The following is an 18,990-nucleotide window of genomic DNA, read 5'->3' as shown; positions in this document are numbered from 1 at the left end:
TCTGTGAATAGGATTTGAATGACATAACCTTTTAAATTCCAAAAAAGGACTGTCTTCTAGTATAATTTCCAATTTACGGATTCTCTTCCTGCTATTAAAATGTGGCACTTTTTGTTAATGCTTTAATTACCTGAAATTCTCACCAGATGAAAGAGAAAATGTAATGCTTTCTAGTATTTTAGTTTGGCATGTGTTACTAACCAGACAGGTACCTCATTCTTAGCTTAAATATACTTGTCTTTTAAAACATGATAGGCTGGTTTTTTTTAAATTATATTAGTACAGACTGATAAGCTTCACTTTTAGCTGGTGTTTGGTATCATTTAAAATAAGCTGTTTCCACAGGCCTCCTTAATTTAGTTCAGCAAGTAGTATAAAACTTAGTTTCTAGTGAAAAAGAAGTTCAGCTTTCAAGGTTGCTATTTGAGCTGTTTTTATAAAAAACTCCAGTTTTCAAGTTGTGACCTGTGTATACTTCAAGTGTAATATTTAAATAGGTAAAAATAGGAGTAATAACGATTTTGCAATGTCCTAGTTCCAATATGGAGTAAAAGTTTTATCATCCACTCATCTGTTCATCTCCTTTTTATCAACGCGTCACGAATTGCAGATCATGAAAGGCAAAGAAAGAGTTGCAAAAATACCATTGAAGAACCAAGTAGGGAAATACCAATTCTATGAGAATTGTTCTGAAGGTTGTGGATGTTAAAAGTTTTGAGAAGGGAGATGCATTTAGAATCAGTGTTCTAAGAGTTGTTTAGAAATTGAGAGTAACCAGCAATCTGGATACTTTCTGGTTTCATGTATTTATTGGTCCCTAGTATTCCAAAAGAAAGATAGAATAAAGAGACAGAAGAAAGTTTCAAGAATTCTGCTTGTTTTGCTTAACGACGCCTTGATACTTACAATAGTTTTGTAGAGAGACAATAATTTGTGAGCAAAAAAAAAAAAATCAAAAACCCAAAATTACAGAGGAACTTGCATCATTGGTGTTCAGTTGATTGGCACTTTCTGGAAATCAGAAACGTGTCTCCAAACTGTGTGAAAAACAGGAAACTCTGCTGATGGGTGTTAATTAGCCTGATGATTCCCATGTCCTTTGTTCTTAAGGATTGTAGTTCAGAAAGATTTAAATGGGTGGGTTAACAACAAGAGTTGTTGACACAACTTTTTGGTATTCTCTGGCATATTAAATCTTGTGTGAAATTGAAAAGAGACTAAACCGAATTCCAGGTGGTGAAATGTAGTTTTAGTGGTGTGTTGTTGCAGGCTCCTTGTATGCCAAGTAAGAAGAAACCTAAAAATTGCCAGGTCTTTGGGATCTTTGGAAAGTTTTTACGGCATCCCCTTTGAGTCAAAAGCTAGGCTGTACTTGGAGCATGCACGGTTAATTTTTTTTTTTTTTTTTTTTTTTTTTTTTTTTTTTTTTTTGTTCTACTGAGCTGGGATAAAGAATTAATGATACTGAGCTTTCAGTTGGTTTGGCAAGGGGTGAAGCTATCATCCAGAACAGAAGAGAAAACCACTGGTTTGCCAGTGCCAGTAAAATTTTTGGAACAGGTAATCCAGTGATCTTGCCTGGAATGTGACGGGCATAGTTCTTGCTGTGTTCTTGCTCTCATTGTTGCTAAGCAGACAGACATTTTCTTTATTCAAGGGGTTCTTGATGTAAATGGAAATGTAGTGTTCATAGCACAACGGATGAATAAGAAGAAGCATAGAAGCAAGCTCCTCTGGCAGGGCTGTCAGTGTGAACACTACACACACATCTCTGTTTTCTATGCTGTTAACTGTTAACATCTTAATCAGACTGTGTCTGATTTCAGTCCATATCACTGAAGGATATGAAAAAGCTTTGCAAAAATTGTGATCAGACATTTCTTTCATTTATTCAGCAGTGTGAGAAGCTCAGTTCTAGACAAAAAAAGGGCATCCTATAAAGCCTCCTCTGACTTTTGTTATTTCTCTGACATATTTTTCAGTGTTAGATCTGAACCCTCTAGAGTAATGCAGATCTATAAAAGCAATGGTCTAAGATTTACAGTGAGCAATCCACAGCTGGCTTGCAGATCAATGAAGACACTGAATTTGGCGTTTTCAGTGACATTGGTCTATGGGTTGAAACATTAGTAAAAATGTGGACTTGGCTACTGTGATGTCCAAAATTATCATCCTCATTTTGAATTGCCCTGTTCATGTGCCAACCACATCTTTTGTTGTAGAAGCCCGCAGTTGCTTGTGCCTTGTGGTTTCCCCAAATCTTTCTCCAAAGTGTTAATCTTCTGATTACCAGTCTGTTTGGGCAGGCTGTTTTTCCTTTGCTGTGCCACTTTTCCACTTCTTTGTCAAGAATTACTGACAACCCCCATTTCCTAGTCTAGCCTGTTCAAGTTCCATCCCAAAACAAGACAAAGATTAAATGGCAGACAAAATTTGACATTCAGTAGTGAGTTTGTAATCTGATACAATTCACTTAGTTCATCTCTGATATTTAACAGAATTAAGTGTATTGTGCTTGTGGCTATCAATAAAGACTAATACTCATCACAGTAGGAAATGTTTCTTCTAACTGTAAATAAAAGTGAATGCATCTGATGGTTTTTGTAGGCATCTGTTGAAGTCAGGGCCAACCCTTCTGGGGCTCAGAAAGCAGCCCTCAGGGTCGTAGAGCTCACATGACCTAGTTTATTCTTCATTAAAACAGATGGTAACTATCTGAGCAAGGCAAACTTGGTTTTAAGGAAGAGCTGGGGATTCAAAGGATGGGAAGCTGGAATAGCTGGGTCTAATTAATGGGAGCAAATAAAGAAGAGCATTGGATTAGCATTAAATTAGTCATTTACATCAATAGCAAAATAGTAGCTACATGACTACTCACTCAATTGTTTTAGCTGATCAAAAGTTGCAGGATTGGTTTACCTAGCATCAAAAGTATCTGAAATTGCGTCAGAAATGTTCCCACGTTCTTTGTTCTTTTCTGCTAGGCTTGAAAGAGAACAAAATCTTGGAAACTTGCTATGGTATTTTGCATGGTATTAGGGTATCCAGCTTGTTCTGTAAGACTGAAAATACCCTACTTGCGTTTGATACCTAGGCCAAGTTGGTCCTCTGCAGGTTTTGGCCTCCTCTCTTTAGCATGAGAAGGTTACCTAATGGAGAAGATTGCTGGCATTCCTTCAATCTCTGCAACCACATAAAATTTGCAGTGGGATCCAAGAATTTTATTGTTTCTGTTGTAAACAGATTTTACTGGATTAGTGGTTAGCATTTTGCATATTTTATTCTGTTTGCCCATTTAGTCCTGAAAATCCTGAATTGTGTTGAAAACAGCACAGGCGCTCTTCACTTGCTGTTGTTACTGGTGGCCAGAGATCTTCAATTGCCATAGGACTTAGCAGGGAGAAGGGGCCTGTGCAAATTACAAATCTGCCTTCACACTTTGTAAGAACAGCTGTTTTCTTGAGGTGTGATTTCCTCATGTAGGTGCTTTATTTTTGCTCTGAAACTCTGGTAGTATGTACTATAATAAGCAGAAAGGTAGGATTATGTATGTAGGGAGTGTATGAAGCCATTGCTCTTCCTTCAGCAGGATAGTACTTGGTAGATCCCAGGACTAATCTAGAATGGTGCAGGGTCCCTCAGGTTCTCTTGGTTTGAACCAAATATTAAATAAACGTCATTAGACTAATGTAAAAATCTGTAAGCAAGATTTCTCTTAATTCTTATGGACAAGAGAATATTTCCATTTTAAGGTAATCCTAAGGAATGTTTACTTATCTGTCACAAAAGGTCAAATTTAATCGGTTCACACAGCTGAACTCTGAGATGATGAGGGGAAAAAGTTGACGAGTTCTTTCATAGGGATTAACAGAAATTGTTCTGTGAATTTAGTGTCTCATTCCTGGAGGGTAGAACGCAGTGGTGCTTTGGTGGAAGACTAATAACGCTGCCTTTTTTTGCTTCCAGAAACCTTCCTGAAAATTTATGGAGCTGAGCCTTTACCTTGTATACTGCCACTTGAATGCTTCAGGATTTGAGTTTTCTTTTTATGAATCTGAGGGGCATAATTTCCACCTAGTCACAATGCGACATGTTCTTAAAAACCAGATTTTCTTGACTATGCTAAACAACCAGAGTAACATCTTGTTGCAGCCTCCCACCTTGACTGTCATCCTGTTTCTCCCTCCTCCCTATGGAGGCAAGGCAAGGAAGAAAATCTTAAAAATGTTTGCAGAAATGGCTAAAAGTATGAGCAGGTTTGAAGTGAGATTTTGAATTTGTATTTTTTGTATGCAAACTTTATCTGGTTATTTGAAGACTGGCTAGGCATAAAACGAAACAAAAAGTGTAACAATTAGTCCCACAGAAGAATGGTGGGTGTGTGTCTGGGTACTGCCAGCTAATGCAGGCCTAATGGATTTTCTGAGAACACTTGATGGGGAGAAAATGCCTATTATGAGTGGAGATGTCTGAAAACAAATGTTAGAGGGCTTCTTGGTCTGTATTGTCTTGATTTTCATAGTTGCTTGGAACTGTGCTAAAGATGTTTGAAAAAAGTCTGCCTGGGATCAGTTCAACAATAAAACTGGTTAGGGAGGTTCTCTGTTCTTGCCTGTGTGTGGTCCTCTGGTTTTCCCAGAGGCTTTCTAGATTAGGTCCTTGCCACTATTCTGGAACAGCCTGCCATTTTTAAGGAGGACAGAGACATTTTTAAGGAGGAAGTGTTTCCAAAGTTAGAACTATTGCTAAATAGGTCCCTGACCTATAGATGGAACTTAGGATTTCTATTATTACTGCTGGTACTTCTGAACAGTGGCTTGTAAAGTTAAACCAATATCATAGGGAAAAGTAAAGCGTTCTAAAATAAAAATTTCTAGAACAAGCAGAACAAGTCCTGAAACATGTAATTTCTAGAGACTTAGGAACAATTAGATACATGTTCACTTTTGACTTATCTGTTGAGTATGTCTGTGGAAGCAGTTTGTTCATAGAAGTATCAAAATGCATGTAAAACCACATTTGCTTATGGGGTTAGTATTGTTAATTTCCCTGAGTCCACATTTGGAAGTTTTAAAAATGAAAGATGGTGTTCATTTGCAGTATGATTATAGTTATTCTTCACAATGTTTTTACTCAGAATTTAAATTTCAGCTCCTAATTCAGAAATAACCCAAGTTAATTTCCTTTGTCTGTGCATTCAGTGTAAATGTTAATAATCAGTATTTCAAGGAGCTTGAACAGATGCCTCTGCTTGGAAGCTTTTGGGCCTTTTTTGTCTGTTTGTTTGGAGTTGGGGTTTTTTTTGTTGTTTTGTTTGGGGTTTTTTGTTTGTTTGATTGGGGTTTTTGTTGGTTTTTTTTTTTTGTTTTTTACTGCAGAAGACCATCTCTGAGCAAATGAAGTTTACAGGTGTGGTCATGTAATGTGACTACATTGTTAAATGATTTAATTGCCTGATAAATTTTCCAGGGTAACCTGATGGTTTACTTTGCTGTAACAGCAGGCTTTTTCTGAGACCTGTATACAGTTTTCATGGTTAAAGAACTGTAACTCAGGACAGGTGGGAATGTAAAACTTCTTTGATAGAATCTTTTGTGCTTGTACAATGGTAATCCTTGATGTGTTTGTGTAGTGAGAAGTTTTAGCTTAAAAACTGGCTTTGAAAGCTGTATTGTTAGTGGAGCTGCACATTCTGTAAAACTGGATTGCTGGAGTTGGTAGTTTTTAGTTTGTAAGATGAGTATTTTGTTTTTAGTAAATGCTGTGTCTTAAACAATATTTTAAGTGACTGGAAAGGAAAACTGTTAAATAAAACAAAATGTTTTAGGTGAGAATACACCTACAGAAAACAAGTACTTCAAACATAAATTGAACCTACCAGATGCAAAAACTCCATTGTTTTTTCTCATCTCCCCAGTAATGCAATTTTAGAAGTTCATTTGTTTGTTTCTTTCTCCTACCACTCAAAAATATATTTCCTTTCACATACATACTCCTTTCCCTATACTTGTTACACATCCTAGGAAATTGTTTTTACTATAAATTGATAATAACAGATCAACACAATCCAAAATCAAGTAACACACCAGTGTATAATACTGTAACAGGTCTGTGTGCTGCCTTTCCTAGGGTATGGGCAAAGAAGAGGAGGATGATTGTCAGCTTAAGTATAAGCCTTTGACTTTTCTGGAGAAAGTGACCTTTTACAAGTTAGGCACTTGGTTTGAATGCCAAGTGTCCTTTATAGTGGCACATATTTCTGTCTGAGAATGGGATTAAAAATATCTAGTGCACTGTGGTAATGGAACCTCCATGGCATTGTTTAATGAGCAGAAAAACAAGGAACCACCCAATGAGCTGAAATGTGTGTTCATCTTCAAATGTGTAACACTGTGCTGCACAACAAATACCAATGTGGCTAAATCTGGTACTTTTAGCTTTCATTTCAAACTAAAAGAGATACTCAGTTCAGTTACATACAATTGTCTTGAGTTCAGTGTACTTTAAAGGAACTTTAATGACTGTTGAATAGAGAAATGCCTAATGCATTATTTTAAAGTCAGTATGTTTTGATTTTCCTTTTTTAATTTTTAGAGTGAACTGGAAAAGGAGTACATTAACTACAAAAAAAAGGATGGCAGACAGCTACTGTTTCGAAGTGATATGACACTGAGCACTATAAGCAGATTTTTAAAAAAATGTTTATATTTAGGAGGATCAACAAATTTTATGTATTATTTCCCATCCCTTCCTTATCCTACTGAATCACTTCACCTCTCTGTGTGCATTTACGTTTATCATCTCCTCACCTGAATAGTTGGAGTTCCTGTGTGTTTTCATTTAGCAAATTATCTTTGTTCTTTTTCCCTTTTTACAGTAAGTTGATGTTTCTACTTCAACTTTTCAGGCACAGGTACCTTTGGACGTGTTCATCTGGTGAGAGAAAAAATGGGCAAGCGTTACTTTGCACTGAAAGTTATGAGCATTCCTGATGTCATTCGACTGAAGCAAGAGCAACATGTGCACAATGAAAAGTCTGTCTTGAAAGAAGTCAACCACCCATTTTTGATCAGATTGTAAGTTGTTGTATTTTTAAAATTCATTTCAGTCATACAGAAAGTGCATTTAAATTACTCCAGAGTCTCATTGCAAGTTCTTATGTACTTTACTGACATCAAGCATTTAATTTCTATTATGTAATCTAGATTAAAATAGATTTTGGAATAAAGTATGTATTTTAGAAGAATCAAGAATTTAAAATTGAGAGGCATAATTTAAACATTCAAACAATAATTTATTATAAGGTGTTTTCTCTCTTTTATTTTCCCACTGCAGAAGAGACATTTTCTCTTGAAGTGAGGGGAAAATGCTAATGAATTATTAGGACTGGCTCATCAAAATGACTTCTAGAACGATTCTTGATGTTAGAATGGTGATGAAAGTATTTCTACATGTATGTGCTGTAGATACTGGTAAATAGATGAAGATATTCCTAGATTTAAATATCTAGTTTTTTAAAACTTAAGTGAACTATACTTTTGTAAACTTTATTTTTAAAGAGTTTAAATAACTGCAGCACTTCTTTGACTTCGGTATTCCTGTATTTGAGATTGTAAGTGATGGAACCTATTAAGAAGCATGATTTAAACACAGTTCATGAAGAATACTTTTTTATTTTTGGGGAATTGAGGTAATTCTAATGATCCCAATGGTCCCATTGTTAAAGAGAGAAAGAACGTATCCTACTTTTCTGTTCACAGCACCACAGTGCTTCTTGTGTGTCTGAGTCCACATCTGTTAATGGGATAATGAAACGTCTGGTAATTGCAGAGTTAATTTCCATTTATATTTTCTCATGCATGGATACAGGGCTGGCTATTAACCAAGATATGTTTCCATTTATCTGCCTTAATCAGTTTTACATAAAATTAGACAAAATTAACCTTAGTTAATCTAGCTGCAGGGAGTGCAGCTTCCTCCCAGGGTTAAGAAAGTATCAGAGGGAAAAGAAGAAGGAACAGCATGGTAGTCATCCAGAAGGTGGAATGAGCCCTGCAGGAGGAGGCTTTTTCCCTGGTGTGGTGTTGGCATTTTCCAGCATCATGATGCTGTTAGTTTCCAGCTAGTGTTCAGAAATCCTGTGTGTGGCGTAGTATCAGTAAGATGAGTTTTAGAGTGTGCAGAGATTGAGATTCATGGAAGAAAGCAAGATGGAGAGGCTGAGTACATCTGATTAGACGGGTTGAAATATGGATTGAACAGGGGGAACAGGATGTTTTATGTTTATCTATGTACATTTGTAAATTCTTTAAGAGAAAACCCTACCATAACCAACAAGGAAACTGCCAAATAAACCCCATGTCAGTAGGTCTGTGTGTCAGAACAGCAGGAATGGAGAAACTTGGGTGAGATGTCAGAGACAGGGATGGGAGGATTCATGTTCATACAGAAGTGATCAAAAATCCAAACAGGTGAGTTTTCCTGGATTTCATTCACACCTTATTTACAAAATAACGGATTTTTTGAGTTGCCAAGGGATGCAACTCAAATAGTTCAGTTTGTGTGCAAGGCAAATATTCTTCATGTCTTCTAGAGCTCTGCCTTTTCTGTTGAAATGTCCAATGATATGTTGCATCAGCTGTACTCATGTAATTGTCCATGTGATGCCTTTTTTCCTTGGCAGAGGAGACTCCAAGCAATGCAGTTAAAGTGAGGTGGTTAAAATTTAGGTCACAACAATATTTATGTGCTTTAGGTTAAACAAGCCTTTGTGGATGATTATCACTAGAGTGTATGACAAATAGCACTTTCTGCAGCTTTTTGTCACACACTAAAAGCTTTTTTCAGCTACCCCCTGCCCAATATATATTTGGGGTTTTTTTCTGTTAGTTACTATAAGTGTTTAACAAAAATGAGGAAGAAACTTTATAGTTCATAGTTATTAGTTTATATTTAGTTTATACTAGTTTATTAGTTAACTATAGTTTATAGTTATTGCATTTAAAGTATGTTATCTACGTGGTCTGGTTTTTATGTTTTCAGTTAGCTTCGTCATCTTAAACACTGATGGTATGTTCCTGGTTGCAAAACAGGGAGGAATAGGTGTCAGTGCAGCATATTATTTCAGGATTTTATGATGGAAAATTATAAAGTAATACTGCATGTAATTCATTTCTGGTGTTTGGAAATTCCATGTATCTTCCTATATGTAAAGAGTCCTATTATTTTTTTTTTTTCCCTTTTCCTGTTACTTTTGAGAAATACCTATTCTGTATATAGGGAGGTGCAGTGTTTCTGTAGACACTGGAATTACTCATCTACGTACAATTTTTTCTTAAACGCTTCTTAGGTGCTTTTGCAACAACTGATCACAGGAGATTCCTAGGCAATCTTTACTGACGTGTTTGAATAACATGTCATACTACTGTGGTGCAGCTTATTACAGTGAGGTGTAATGTTGACCTGTTTTTGAAGAGAACAAGAATTAATAAAAATCAGCTATGTCTTGTAGTCGTGTAAGCTAAAACAGGTTGTTTGTAGGAGTTCACAATGGCATCCACAGTTTATGTAGTAAAGCTGAATTGTAGAGTTAATGATACCACACATTATTCTAATCACAGCTTTTGTGATTTTTTTCTTTTTTTTGTATTAAATTACCATTTAAAGCAATCTGAACTGCAAGTACTGAAGTTCTTCGTTTTGCTCTTTTTCATGTATACCAAATAATATATCCATTTTTCTGTGGATAGACAAACCTTTGAGTCAACTGTTGAAGAAATTAATTCCAGTAAAAATTCTGTGCTTAATGTATATGTAGGTATTCCATTTTTGTCCCTCTGTATTGTCAGATTTTGCTCTTCCTCTCCCATAAATGTGGTTTACTTTGTTGCGCCCACTCCTGCTCTTCTTTCATTGTTTATTGTAGATGCAGCTTTGCCTAATTACCTTAAATACATTTGCAGAGTGTTTTTGCATGGTCGATAAAGATACTGTGAACATCACATCATCAGTAGCCAGTTAATGATGTTGATGACTGTGATAGGGAAGAAGTTCCATAAAAGCAGAAAGCAAGCTGGACTCTGCTTTCTCCATCACTGATGGAATGGAAGAACTGTAGCTGGTGTCTGTTACTCAGTCTTATTTCCTGGGTTTCCTCAGTGCTGGTATCAAAAATAAAATCTTCCTGAGTAAAAGTCATTCATGTGTTAGGGAGCTCAGTTTGCTCTGCTTATCTTTCCTGAGGCTCTGTGCCCTGATTAAGCACAAGGTACTTGTGATACTGCAGAAGCACTGACTAGAAGCTAAAGTAGCTTCTGTTCTTGTATCACTGTATCAATAAGTAGGTAAGGATACAGTGTTCTCTACCTTTTATTATGAAATTAGGGATTGTTCTTTGTTTTAAATGGTAGTGTGCTTTAAGATGTTACCAGATACTTCCTTCTTCTTAAACGTTGAGCTACATTGAGGGTTGTGGTATGTGAGTTGTTTAATGTAGATAGAAAGAAAAACAGCATAATTTAGGGGAATGTGGAAGACAAGATTCCTGTATTCTATAATGAAGCATTTTAAAGCCATGTATCATTTTCTTTCTTCTTTACATGTTCTTTACGTGGCTCTGACTACCACAAAAATAGCTCTTAAACAAAAGGTGGCAGTCTGAGGAGTGGAAGGTACCTATCCTTAGATTAATTCTGAGGTACAGAAATGAATCTTGTTTTGCTGTCATTTTTGCTTTTCTATTGCTTTTGTGAAAGATGCCATAGAAGAGCAAGCATTGGCATCTGATGCTTTTGTTGGGATTGTGTATCTCATGGGAAGAAGGGATAGGAGGGGAGAAGGATCACTCTTTGATGTCTGGTTTTGAACATGTTGTCATGAAAGTCTTTACAAAAGCAGATTCTGCCTACCACCATCACTTTGGCAATGCCTGATAATATGAAATGTAAGGTGTGTAAAAAATGTGTAGTCTTTATATCAAGTCAGTTGTCTGGTGCTTAGAAGAGACCTGTTTTGTACGATGACACAGAATGTATCAATTTTTTTTCTTGGCCTGTGCTGTACTTATCCTCAACTATCTGGTTTACATTGCAGGTTAAGCAGCTACTTGAATGTCTTAACGTAATCCTGATGACTTCTTGGGGGTTCAATATTTGCAGGCAGGGAATCAGAAATCACTTATGTACATGGTTGGGTCAGCAGAGGCCATTTTACAGACATCTACTTGTAAAGCAAATCAGAGACATAATTTCTTTATTCAATAAAATAATACTTTTATTACAGATTTTGGACCAACCACGATGAACGTTTTTTATATATGTTAATGGAATATGTGCCAGGAGGAGAACTTTTTAGTTACCTGCGCAACATGGGGCGTTTCAACAACAGCACAGGACTGTTTTACTCGACAGAAATTATTTGTGCAATAGAATACCTGCACTCCAAAGAAATCGTTTACAGAGACTTAAAACCAGAAAATATATTACTAGACAAAGAAGGACATATCAAGCTTACTGACTTTGGATTTGCAAAAAAACTGGTGGACAGGTGAGTGGGGTTTTGTTATGGTAATTACGTTTTGCATGCTAGACAGTTAGAAAAAAAGTTTGATTTCAGGTGCTCAGCATTTCATTTAGCACTCCATGTGGTTCACTTATGTCAAATCCCTTAATATGAAGGAAATTACCATCTTGCAGTGACTGTTTGGAAACCAGTATTACCCCTTAGGTATAACAAGGAGGAATATCACACACAAGCAACCAGGGAAAAATATTTTTATTTTTCTGCTTTTGTATATTTAAGTTTTCAGCAGTCGTGTTGTAAAAAGTTCCCTTTTAGAGATTTTTGAAGTGTAGGAATAACATTTTAAAATGGGATATGGTGGTTTCACTAGCCTGTTGCTAAAATGAAACTGCAAAAATCTAGACAGAAACCATAAGGCCAGCTTCAGCAGGACTGATCTATTTAAATCTAGCTTCTATATTGCTGTCGGTTTTAGTTTAAAATTTAAAATATGTAAACTTCTTTGATAATGTGGAGGCTCCCCCCCAGCCCAGTGATTTCTCAATTCTCGCTCTTCGGACAGCTCTTCCAAGACCATAATACATGTTTTTAAGAGTAAGCAAGAGCATTGGGATTCAAGAAAAGGGAGGTAAAACCTCCTGTCGTATCAGGAAAGCGGTGTGACAAGGTTTGGTGTTATGCCTTTGAGTCATCTCTTGAGGGATACCATATTTGATTGTTCTGGTTGAGGCAGTGTCGTGGTGAGTTAGGTGTTACGTAGGTGCTCATCCTCTTCGGTCATCAGCCTGTTTGATGCTGCTTTTGCAACAAACGGGTCCAGGTGTGAGGAGAGTTCTACAAGATCAATTTGAAAGGAGAGTGGATCTGAGGAAGCTGCTTAGTAGATCCCTTATGAAGTAAAAGTCAGATGAGACAAATCCAATCACAAAATGTAATGAAAAGTTCTATTCACCTTTAAGGTCTGAAAATCTGTTTTAAAACCATAGAATTTTATTATGAACGCATTTGAATTCAGTTTCCACTGCCCAAGCAAAAAGGCCTACAAATTCTGGCCTTTTATTTTAATACTTTGTTTTTAAATCAAAATAATTTTTTGCGGGAAGAGGGTACAAACATCCATGTAAGAAAGTAGTACAATCTCTTTGTAAGACGTTTTCATACAAATTCTTATGACTTGCATTAAACATGTAAATACTGCCACTTAGTGGTAGTTCCTATTTTGTGGGTTTAGGTCACAAGAGAAGTAACCCTTCGTTAAATAAGGTGATAGTTCACATCAGAGTATATTTTTCAACTTGGAAGATGAATCTCTAAGAGTAAATTTGTTCAAATATATTTTAGGATATTAAACTAAGTTACCACTACTGGTTTTAATTGGGTTTGTGTTCCCTATATTGCTTGGAGAGCAGTGAAGTTGATCAGTTTGTATTGAATTGAATCATGGAACATTATAGTAGTTTTATATTCATAGCTGATACCTTCAAATGTACAACAGGTAACATAAATACAGACCATAAAATTGGAATGAGCAAGGACATTCTCAATTAGAGCACAGGTAGTTAACCTGTGCTAATCTGGTTTAGCTTTTTGTGTTACTGGGTTTTTTTGGAACTACGTAATATTCTCACCACTAGCTGAAGTAATCATCAGGACACTGGTTTTGTCACTGTAAATATACACAGTTATCAGCCTTTTATCTATTAATGCACTCCAGTAGGTGCTTTTGTTTATGGCATAGCCTATTTGATCAAAAGTATAGGACGTATTTTGTCATTTTTATTCATGGCAAACATCTGTACACATGACTCTTAGGTGTATAGATGTCAGTGAGTGTATAGATGTGTGCATGTATACAGTATTCATGAACTGCAAAAAGAAGTCATGAAGTATTTGTGTTTTTCAAACATTGTGAGGTAACCTGCTCTCAGGATCAGCAAAGACATTCCTAGAAAGAAGATACAGTACGTAAATCAAAAGATGGTCTGCACGAGATTTTGGTTACAATTGCACATTCCAAATACATAATGCTTCACACTAATGATTGTGTAGCTGCCTAATTGACATTTTTCTGTACACATTTTCCTTTTTTCCCATTACCATGTGTGAAGGGATGAAATGTTCACCATGTCGCCCTGCAGTTAAGCTGCTCTTTAGAAAGAGTGTCTGGCTCGTAGCTCATGTTCCCGCTGTGGAAAGCAGCCTGCACCTGTACCTTCTTATTAGTACAATTTCTGAAGGGCTAGGCTCTTAATATTTTCTTGTTAGAGACAGAGAAAAGAGAGGAGGTTTTCTTTGCTCCTTCTGTTCTTTGTTGGTATGTCCTTCTGTTTATCCTTGTTCCTCCCTTTTTACTCATAGTGTATGTGTAAAAATTCTAAATTTTTCTCCAAAACAGTTTGTCTTTGCCTCAGCTGCTGTTTATTTCTTCTCTTTTCCACCTTGATGTTGCTTAACAGAAGACTTAATAACCTTTTCAGTTTCTTGTAAGTACATTCATATAAAATAGATGTGCTACTACTTTTAAAAGGGGGCAATGTCAAGAAGAAAGATGGGGAGGGGGTTTTTATAAATTACTGTTACCTGAAGGCTGTGAAAAGGATTTCCTTTGACCTTTGCAACTGTTACATTTTTCTCTTTCTGAAAAGCATATACCTCTTTTTGGGTATAGTATTTTCACTGAAAATTTTTTCTGATCCAATTTCCTTTTTTTGTGTGGTTTTCGGTAGGGTTTTTTTAGTTTGGTTTGGGGTTTTCTGGGGGGGGAATTAATTCCCGTGTTCTTTCAGAGAAGCACGAAACTAATCTGCATGGAATTTCATGGATTTTTTATGGACAGGTTTCACTCAGAAAGTTATAAAAGTTTTAGGTAAAATTAAGACTTGAGTTATTTTTTTTCTGGAATGTTATTCACTGTTAATTTTAGTTTATTCAGTTTACGTTCCTAAAAAATTTACCTGTGAGTCTTTCTAGAAACTTGAGAAGTGATTAGTCTTAAACATACTTGGGATAGTTCTGCACTGTTGCTTAAGCTGGATGTGCTTCATGACTGTTCTACACAGTGGATTGAACAGAAAAAGACTAAGTAAGACACAGTAAGTCTAGTTTGCAAAGTGTATAGTTTGTCGCTGTAGAAGGAAGCAGGAATGTCTTGAAGAACAAACTTTCGTCAGCTGGATACAAAGCAATCTTTATTAAATATAATTATAGAGAAACTGCCAGAATACCAAGACAAACGTTGTTAATCTGGTTCCTATGCAGAAAAGCTTGTCAAGTACTACAGAGATGGATGCTGAATGATGTAGAATGCTAAAACGTATTAACCATCGAGACTTAACTTCTTCACACAGTACTCTTCAAAAGTTTCACAAACTTACTTTGTAGCTTACCTTTGTAACCAATGTAGATTCTTTATTTTATTTCATGTTTTAAAATTACATGTTCAACCTTATCAATTATCATTTACCTGTACTTCAGCTTTTATCTTGAAAATTCAGAGTCATGAATATTTTGTAGCAGTCTAAAGGGAACAGTCTATTCTTACTTTTTTGCATTGTAATTTTTCTTCAAAAAAGTTATCTGAAGTTTCAGATGAATATGCAATAGTCACAAAATAGTAATGATAAAAAAAATTAAAATACTATCTTTTTGTAGCATTTACTTGATGTGTTTTCCAAAATACTGAATAGTTTGTTTCATGACCAGCAGAAGACGAAACAGAAGTCATGATCTCACGGCACAAATACACATCTTAAAAAAGAACATGAGCTTCTTCCAAGTTTTTGTGTAGCTAGTAAACATAAATTTCTTGATTGAAATTAAGGAAGTGGTTAACCTGGTGGTAATGAATTTTATTTCCTAATGCAGCTAGGAGACTTCAAGTTACGTTGGCCTTTATTCAGTTTTCCTCTTGCTTCAATAAAAACACAGTAAAACTGTCAGCTGCTTCATTTGCACAGCTGGCTAAATAAGTATGATTAAGTCACATGATGGATACAGCTTTTTAAATTTGGGAGAGGGAGAAATACTTCATTTTAAAAGATGACAGAGCTTTGCTGTTATTCTTCATTTTGTAGTCCTGATCTAGGTAACTGCTAGATGGCAGTAGTGTAAAGCAGCAATGTATGTGAGAATTCAGTATGCTCGATTTGGAAAATAAGAGTTTATGGTTTTTAGACAAATTTATGATAAAAATTAAATATGTATTCTTTACACTTGCAAATGTAGTTTCAAGAACCTTGAAGCACATTGGACGCAAGGTGTGCTTAACACTTCTGACAGTTTAGCTGGAGTAATTTGGTTTTCGCCGTAGTAAAATGAAGCTTAAAGAAGTTCAAGTCATAATTCTTTATTTAAAGCCTTAACTGACTGTACAGCTTCTCTTTCTTTATCTTAACTGTTTTTATGAATCAAGGCTAAGGCTTAAAAAAAACCAACCAAACAAAAAAAACATCCCAAAAACTTCCTTTAAAATATTTCAGAGAATCATGGAATATGCTGAGTTGGAAGGGACCCATCAGAATCATCGAATCCAACTCCTGGCCTGGTGCAGGACACCCCCAGGAGTCATACCATGTGCCTGAGAACATTGTCCAAGCGCTTTTTGAACTTTCTTAGGCTTGGTGCTGTGATCACTTCCCTGGGGAGCCTGTTCCAGTGCCCAGCCACCCTCTGGGTGAAAAACCTTTCCCTGATATCCAACCTAAACCTCCCCTGACTCAGCCTCAGGCCATTTCTTTGAGTCCTGTCGCTGGTCACAAGAGTGAAGAGATCAGTACCTGCCCCTCTGCTTCCTCTTGTGAGGATGTTGAAGACCACAATGAGATCTCCCCTTGGTCTCTTCTTCTCCAGGCTGAACAGACCAAGTGACCTCAGCCTTTCCTCATAAGGCTTCCCCTCCAGACCCTTCACCATCTTTGTTGTCCTCCTTGGGACATTCTGTGGTAGCTTAATGTGTTTTTTTACATTGTGGTGCCCAAAACTGAACACAGGACTGAAGGTGAGGCTGTGTCAGCACAGAGTAGGGTGGAACAATCATCTTCCCTGCATTCTCAGAAAAAAAGAAGTTGAGTTAGTATTACTTCTAAAGGTGATTGCTATTCATCTTACTGCATTTGTTCAGAGGTGTTTTACGAGTTTGGTTGGAGAAAATTCTTCCTCTCACAAATACTCAGAGGGTTTTTTTGGTGCAAGTTAGAAATCATGTGTAGTGACCGTTTGTGACTATGTTCTTTGTCATACTTTACTAGAACTCCTTTTAAAATGTGATACACTTTTCTTTCTTATTCTGTGCTGTGATTTCAATTTCTCTTGAACTGGTAGCACATTTTCAAAGTTCCGTCTTCTGACTTGATGTTGGGGAAGGGTAATTTATTCAAAATGAGAGCATATTTTTTTCTCAAGTGTACATTTAAACCTAAATCAAGGGAGTGAAGCCAGGCAAATTCTACTTGGCCATTTTTACAAAGAAAAGTTCACATTTCTGGAAGAAATTATTTCAGAATATTCTTCTTTTCAAATGTAATTTGGTCTTCGTAAACCTAACTGCTTAGCTTCAGTTTGTTTTGTTTCTTTATAGAATTTGAGCCTCAGTTAGTTACCAATATAACAGTTTTATTCTGACCTTACCATAGAAAGCTATGACTAAAAATGACTTTAAAATATATCAAGAAAACGTACTGCCTACTTATCTCACACTTGCGTAACTATACCTTGTAAATATTGTAAATAACTAAAAATACAAAATGTTTACCTTTTAGTGACTATTGTGGAAGTGACGATAGGTTAGATTCCAATACTCTTTGAAAAACTTTACCTAGATCATAAAACAAATAATCTTTGATTTTCACTTGTTTAAACTACTACTTCTTCAAAAACTTCCTCCTTCCCTTTTTTTTAATTAAGCTTTGTTTTGCTGGAGAAGGCCAATAAGCTTGTCTTCTGCTGGGCCTGTCAGAAGTAGTCCATGAACTTCCAGGGTCTACAGCTTACAGAGTGAAAAACACTGTCAGTAATTCAAAGCACTGTGTAGTCTGCTGGGTAGAGTACCACACCACCAGCTGGGAAACTCAGTACACAGATATTTTATGCAGACAGGAAGTTTCTTAATTTGCGTATATCTGTGTTCCAGGAGAATTGGAGAAGATCATCAAAGCAATCTGTTTAGATCTTGTAGAGGCCTTTCTTATTTCTCTGTTTCTTTATACAGTAAATACATAGGTATATGCTGGGTACTTCTTATGTGTGTGTTTGGTTTTTCCTATTACTGTTGTTTCAGTTTCACTTTGATCTGCTTTTGTTGTTTGTTTTGTGTTTTTATTTTTCTTTCTTTTGTTCCCAGAACGTGGACACTCTGTGGCACTCCTGAGTACCTTGCACCAGAAGTTATACAAAGTAAAGGCCATGGAAGAGCTGTGGATTGGTGGGCCCTAGGAATTCTTATATTTGAGATGTTGTCGGGGTAAGTGATAATTACTATGTCACAGCAATATTATGTAATACAGAATTATTTGCTAGTTCTGTTTACAATATTTGGATTAGCAAATTTGGGTTAAATTTATTACTGATATGCCAGTTTAATTTCTGCCTTTGAAGAAAGGAATTGGGAAGCTGCACAAAAGAACATATATCACTGTTGTTATGGGAATGTTTTAGGTTTTTGAATTCATTGGTTTTGTTTGTTGTTTTGGTTTTGGGTTTTCTGTTTAGTTTGTGGTTTTTTTGTTTGTTTGTTTTTGTTTTACTTAAGACTTTCTTAACAGCTTCTCTTTTCCTTATCTGTTTTGGAAATTCAAGTTTTGTCAAAGTTCAAGTTTTTATTCATAAAATCGTTTCTATTTAAAGGGAAAAGAACAGGACAACTTCTGTAATTAATTTTCAGCATAGTGAAATCCTAGTTCCAGTGGGAACTTCAGTCTGTAAAAATGCATAGTGGCAAGTAGGAAAACTTTTATTAATACAGTTTTTATAGCAACTGAGCTCTGGTTTTCTTTAACCCAGAGGAAGAACAGGGGAAAGCTTTATAGGTCTGTTTGAAATCAGTTTGCTCAAATGCTACTTTTGGTGTTTTGGAATTTGTTTGATAAACAATGTTTCCAGAAGATACAAATTCAAACTGAAGAAACAGTCTGGCTTTAGTATAATTAACTGTTTGTGACTTGTTAGTATTAGTTAGATAAGAGTAATTGTCTCAGTTTGCTCTGATTTCAAAAAATAAATGTTTTTTTCAGTAAAATAACTGATTTAGGGAGAGTGTGTGCTACTTGTGTGCTAAACAAGGCATCCGCATGTTTTTCCCTTTTTTTGTCTTGATTGTGTTGTTTGAAGGTACTTGCAGAAAAAGTTTGGGATTTTTGAAAGCAGTTGGCTTTGCTGTGGTGGGTGCTATATGACAAATGCAGATGAAAGCAAGACTTTCATAGCTTACAAAGAAACATAGTATATTTCATCAGTTTGATTTCATAGTTCTTAAAA

At 36.0% G+C, this 18,990-nt stretch overlaps 1 protein-coding gene across 2 annotated transcripts in view; it reads left to right on the top strand.

Moving 5' to 3' along the window:
- PRKX (protein kinase X-linked) overlaps nt 1–18,990 on the top strand; it is a 60,777-nt gene that overhangs the window by 18,717 nt on the left and 23,070 nt on the right. For both annotated transcript variants that reach the window (XM_039550128.1, XM_039550124.1), the window contains exons 2-4: nt 6,908–7,076; nt 11,281–11,544; nt 17,858–17,977. In XM_039550128.1, the coding sequence (XP_039406062.1) occupies nt 6,908–7,076; nt 11,281–11,544; nt 17,858–17,977 (553 nt within the window). The remainder of the gene's footprint in view (nt 1–6,907; nt 7,077–11,280; nt 11,545–17,857; nt 17,978–18,990) is intronic.

Source organism: Corvus cornix, chromosome 1 (genome assembly GCF_000738735.6).
Source record: "Corvus cornix cornix isolate S_Up_H32 chromosome 1, ASM73873v5, whole genome shotgun sequence".
Classification (NCBI taxonomy): domain Eukaryota; kingdom Metazoa; phylum Chordata; class Aves; order Passeriformes; family Corvidae; genus Corvus; species Corvus cornix.
This window is presented reverse-complemented; position numbering and strand designations above follow the sequence as displayed.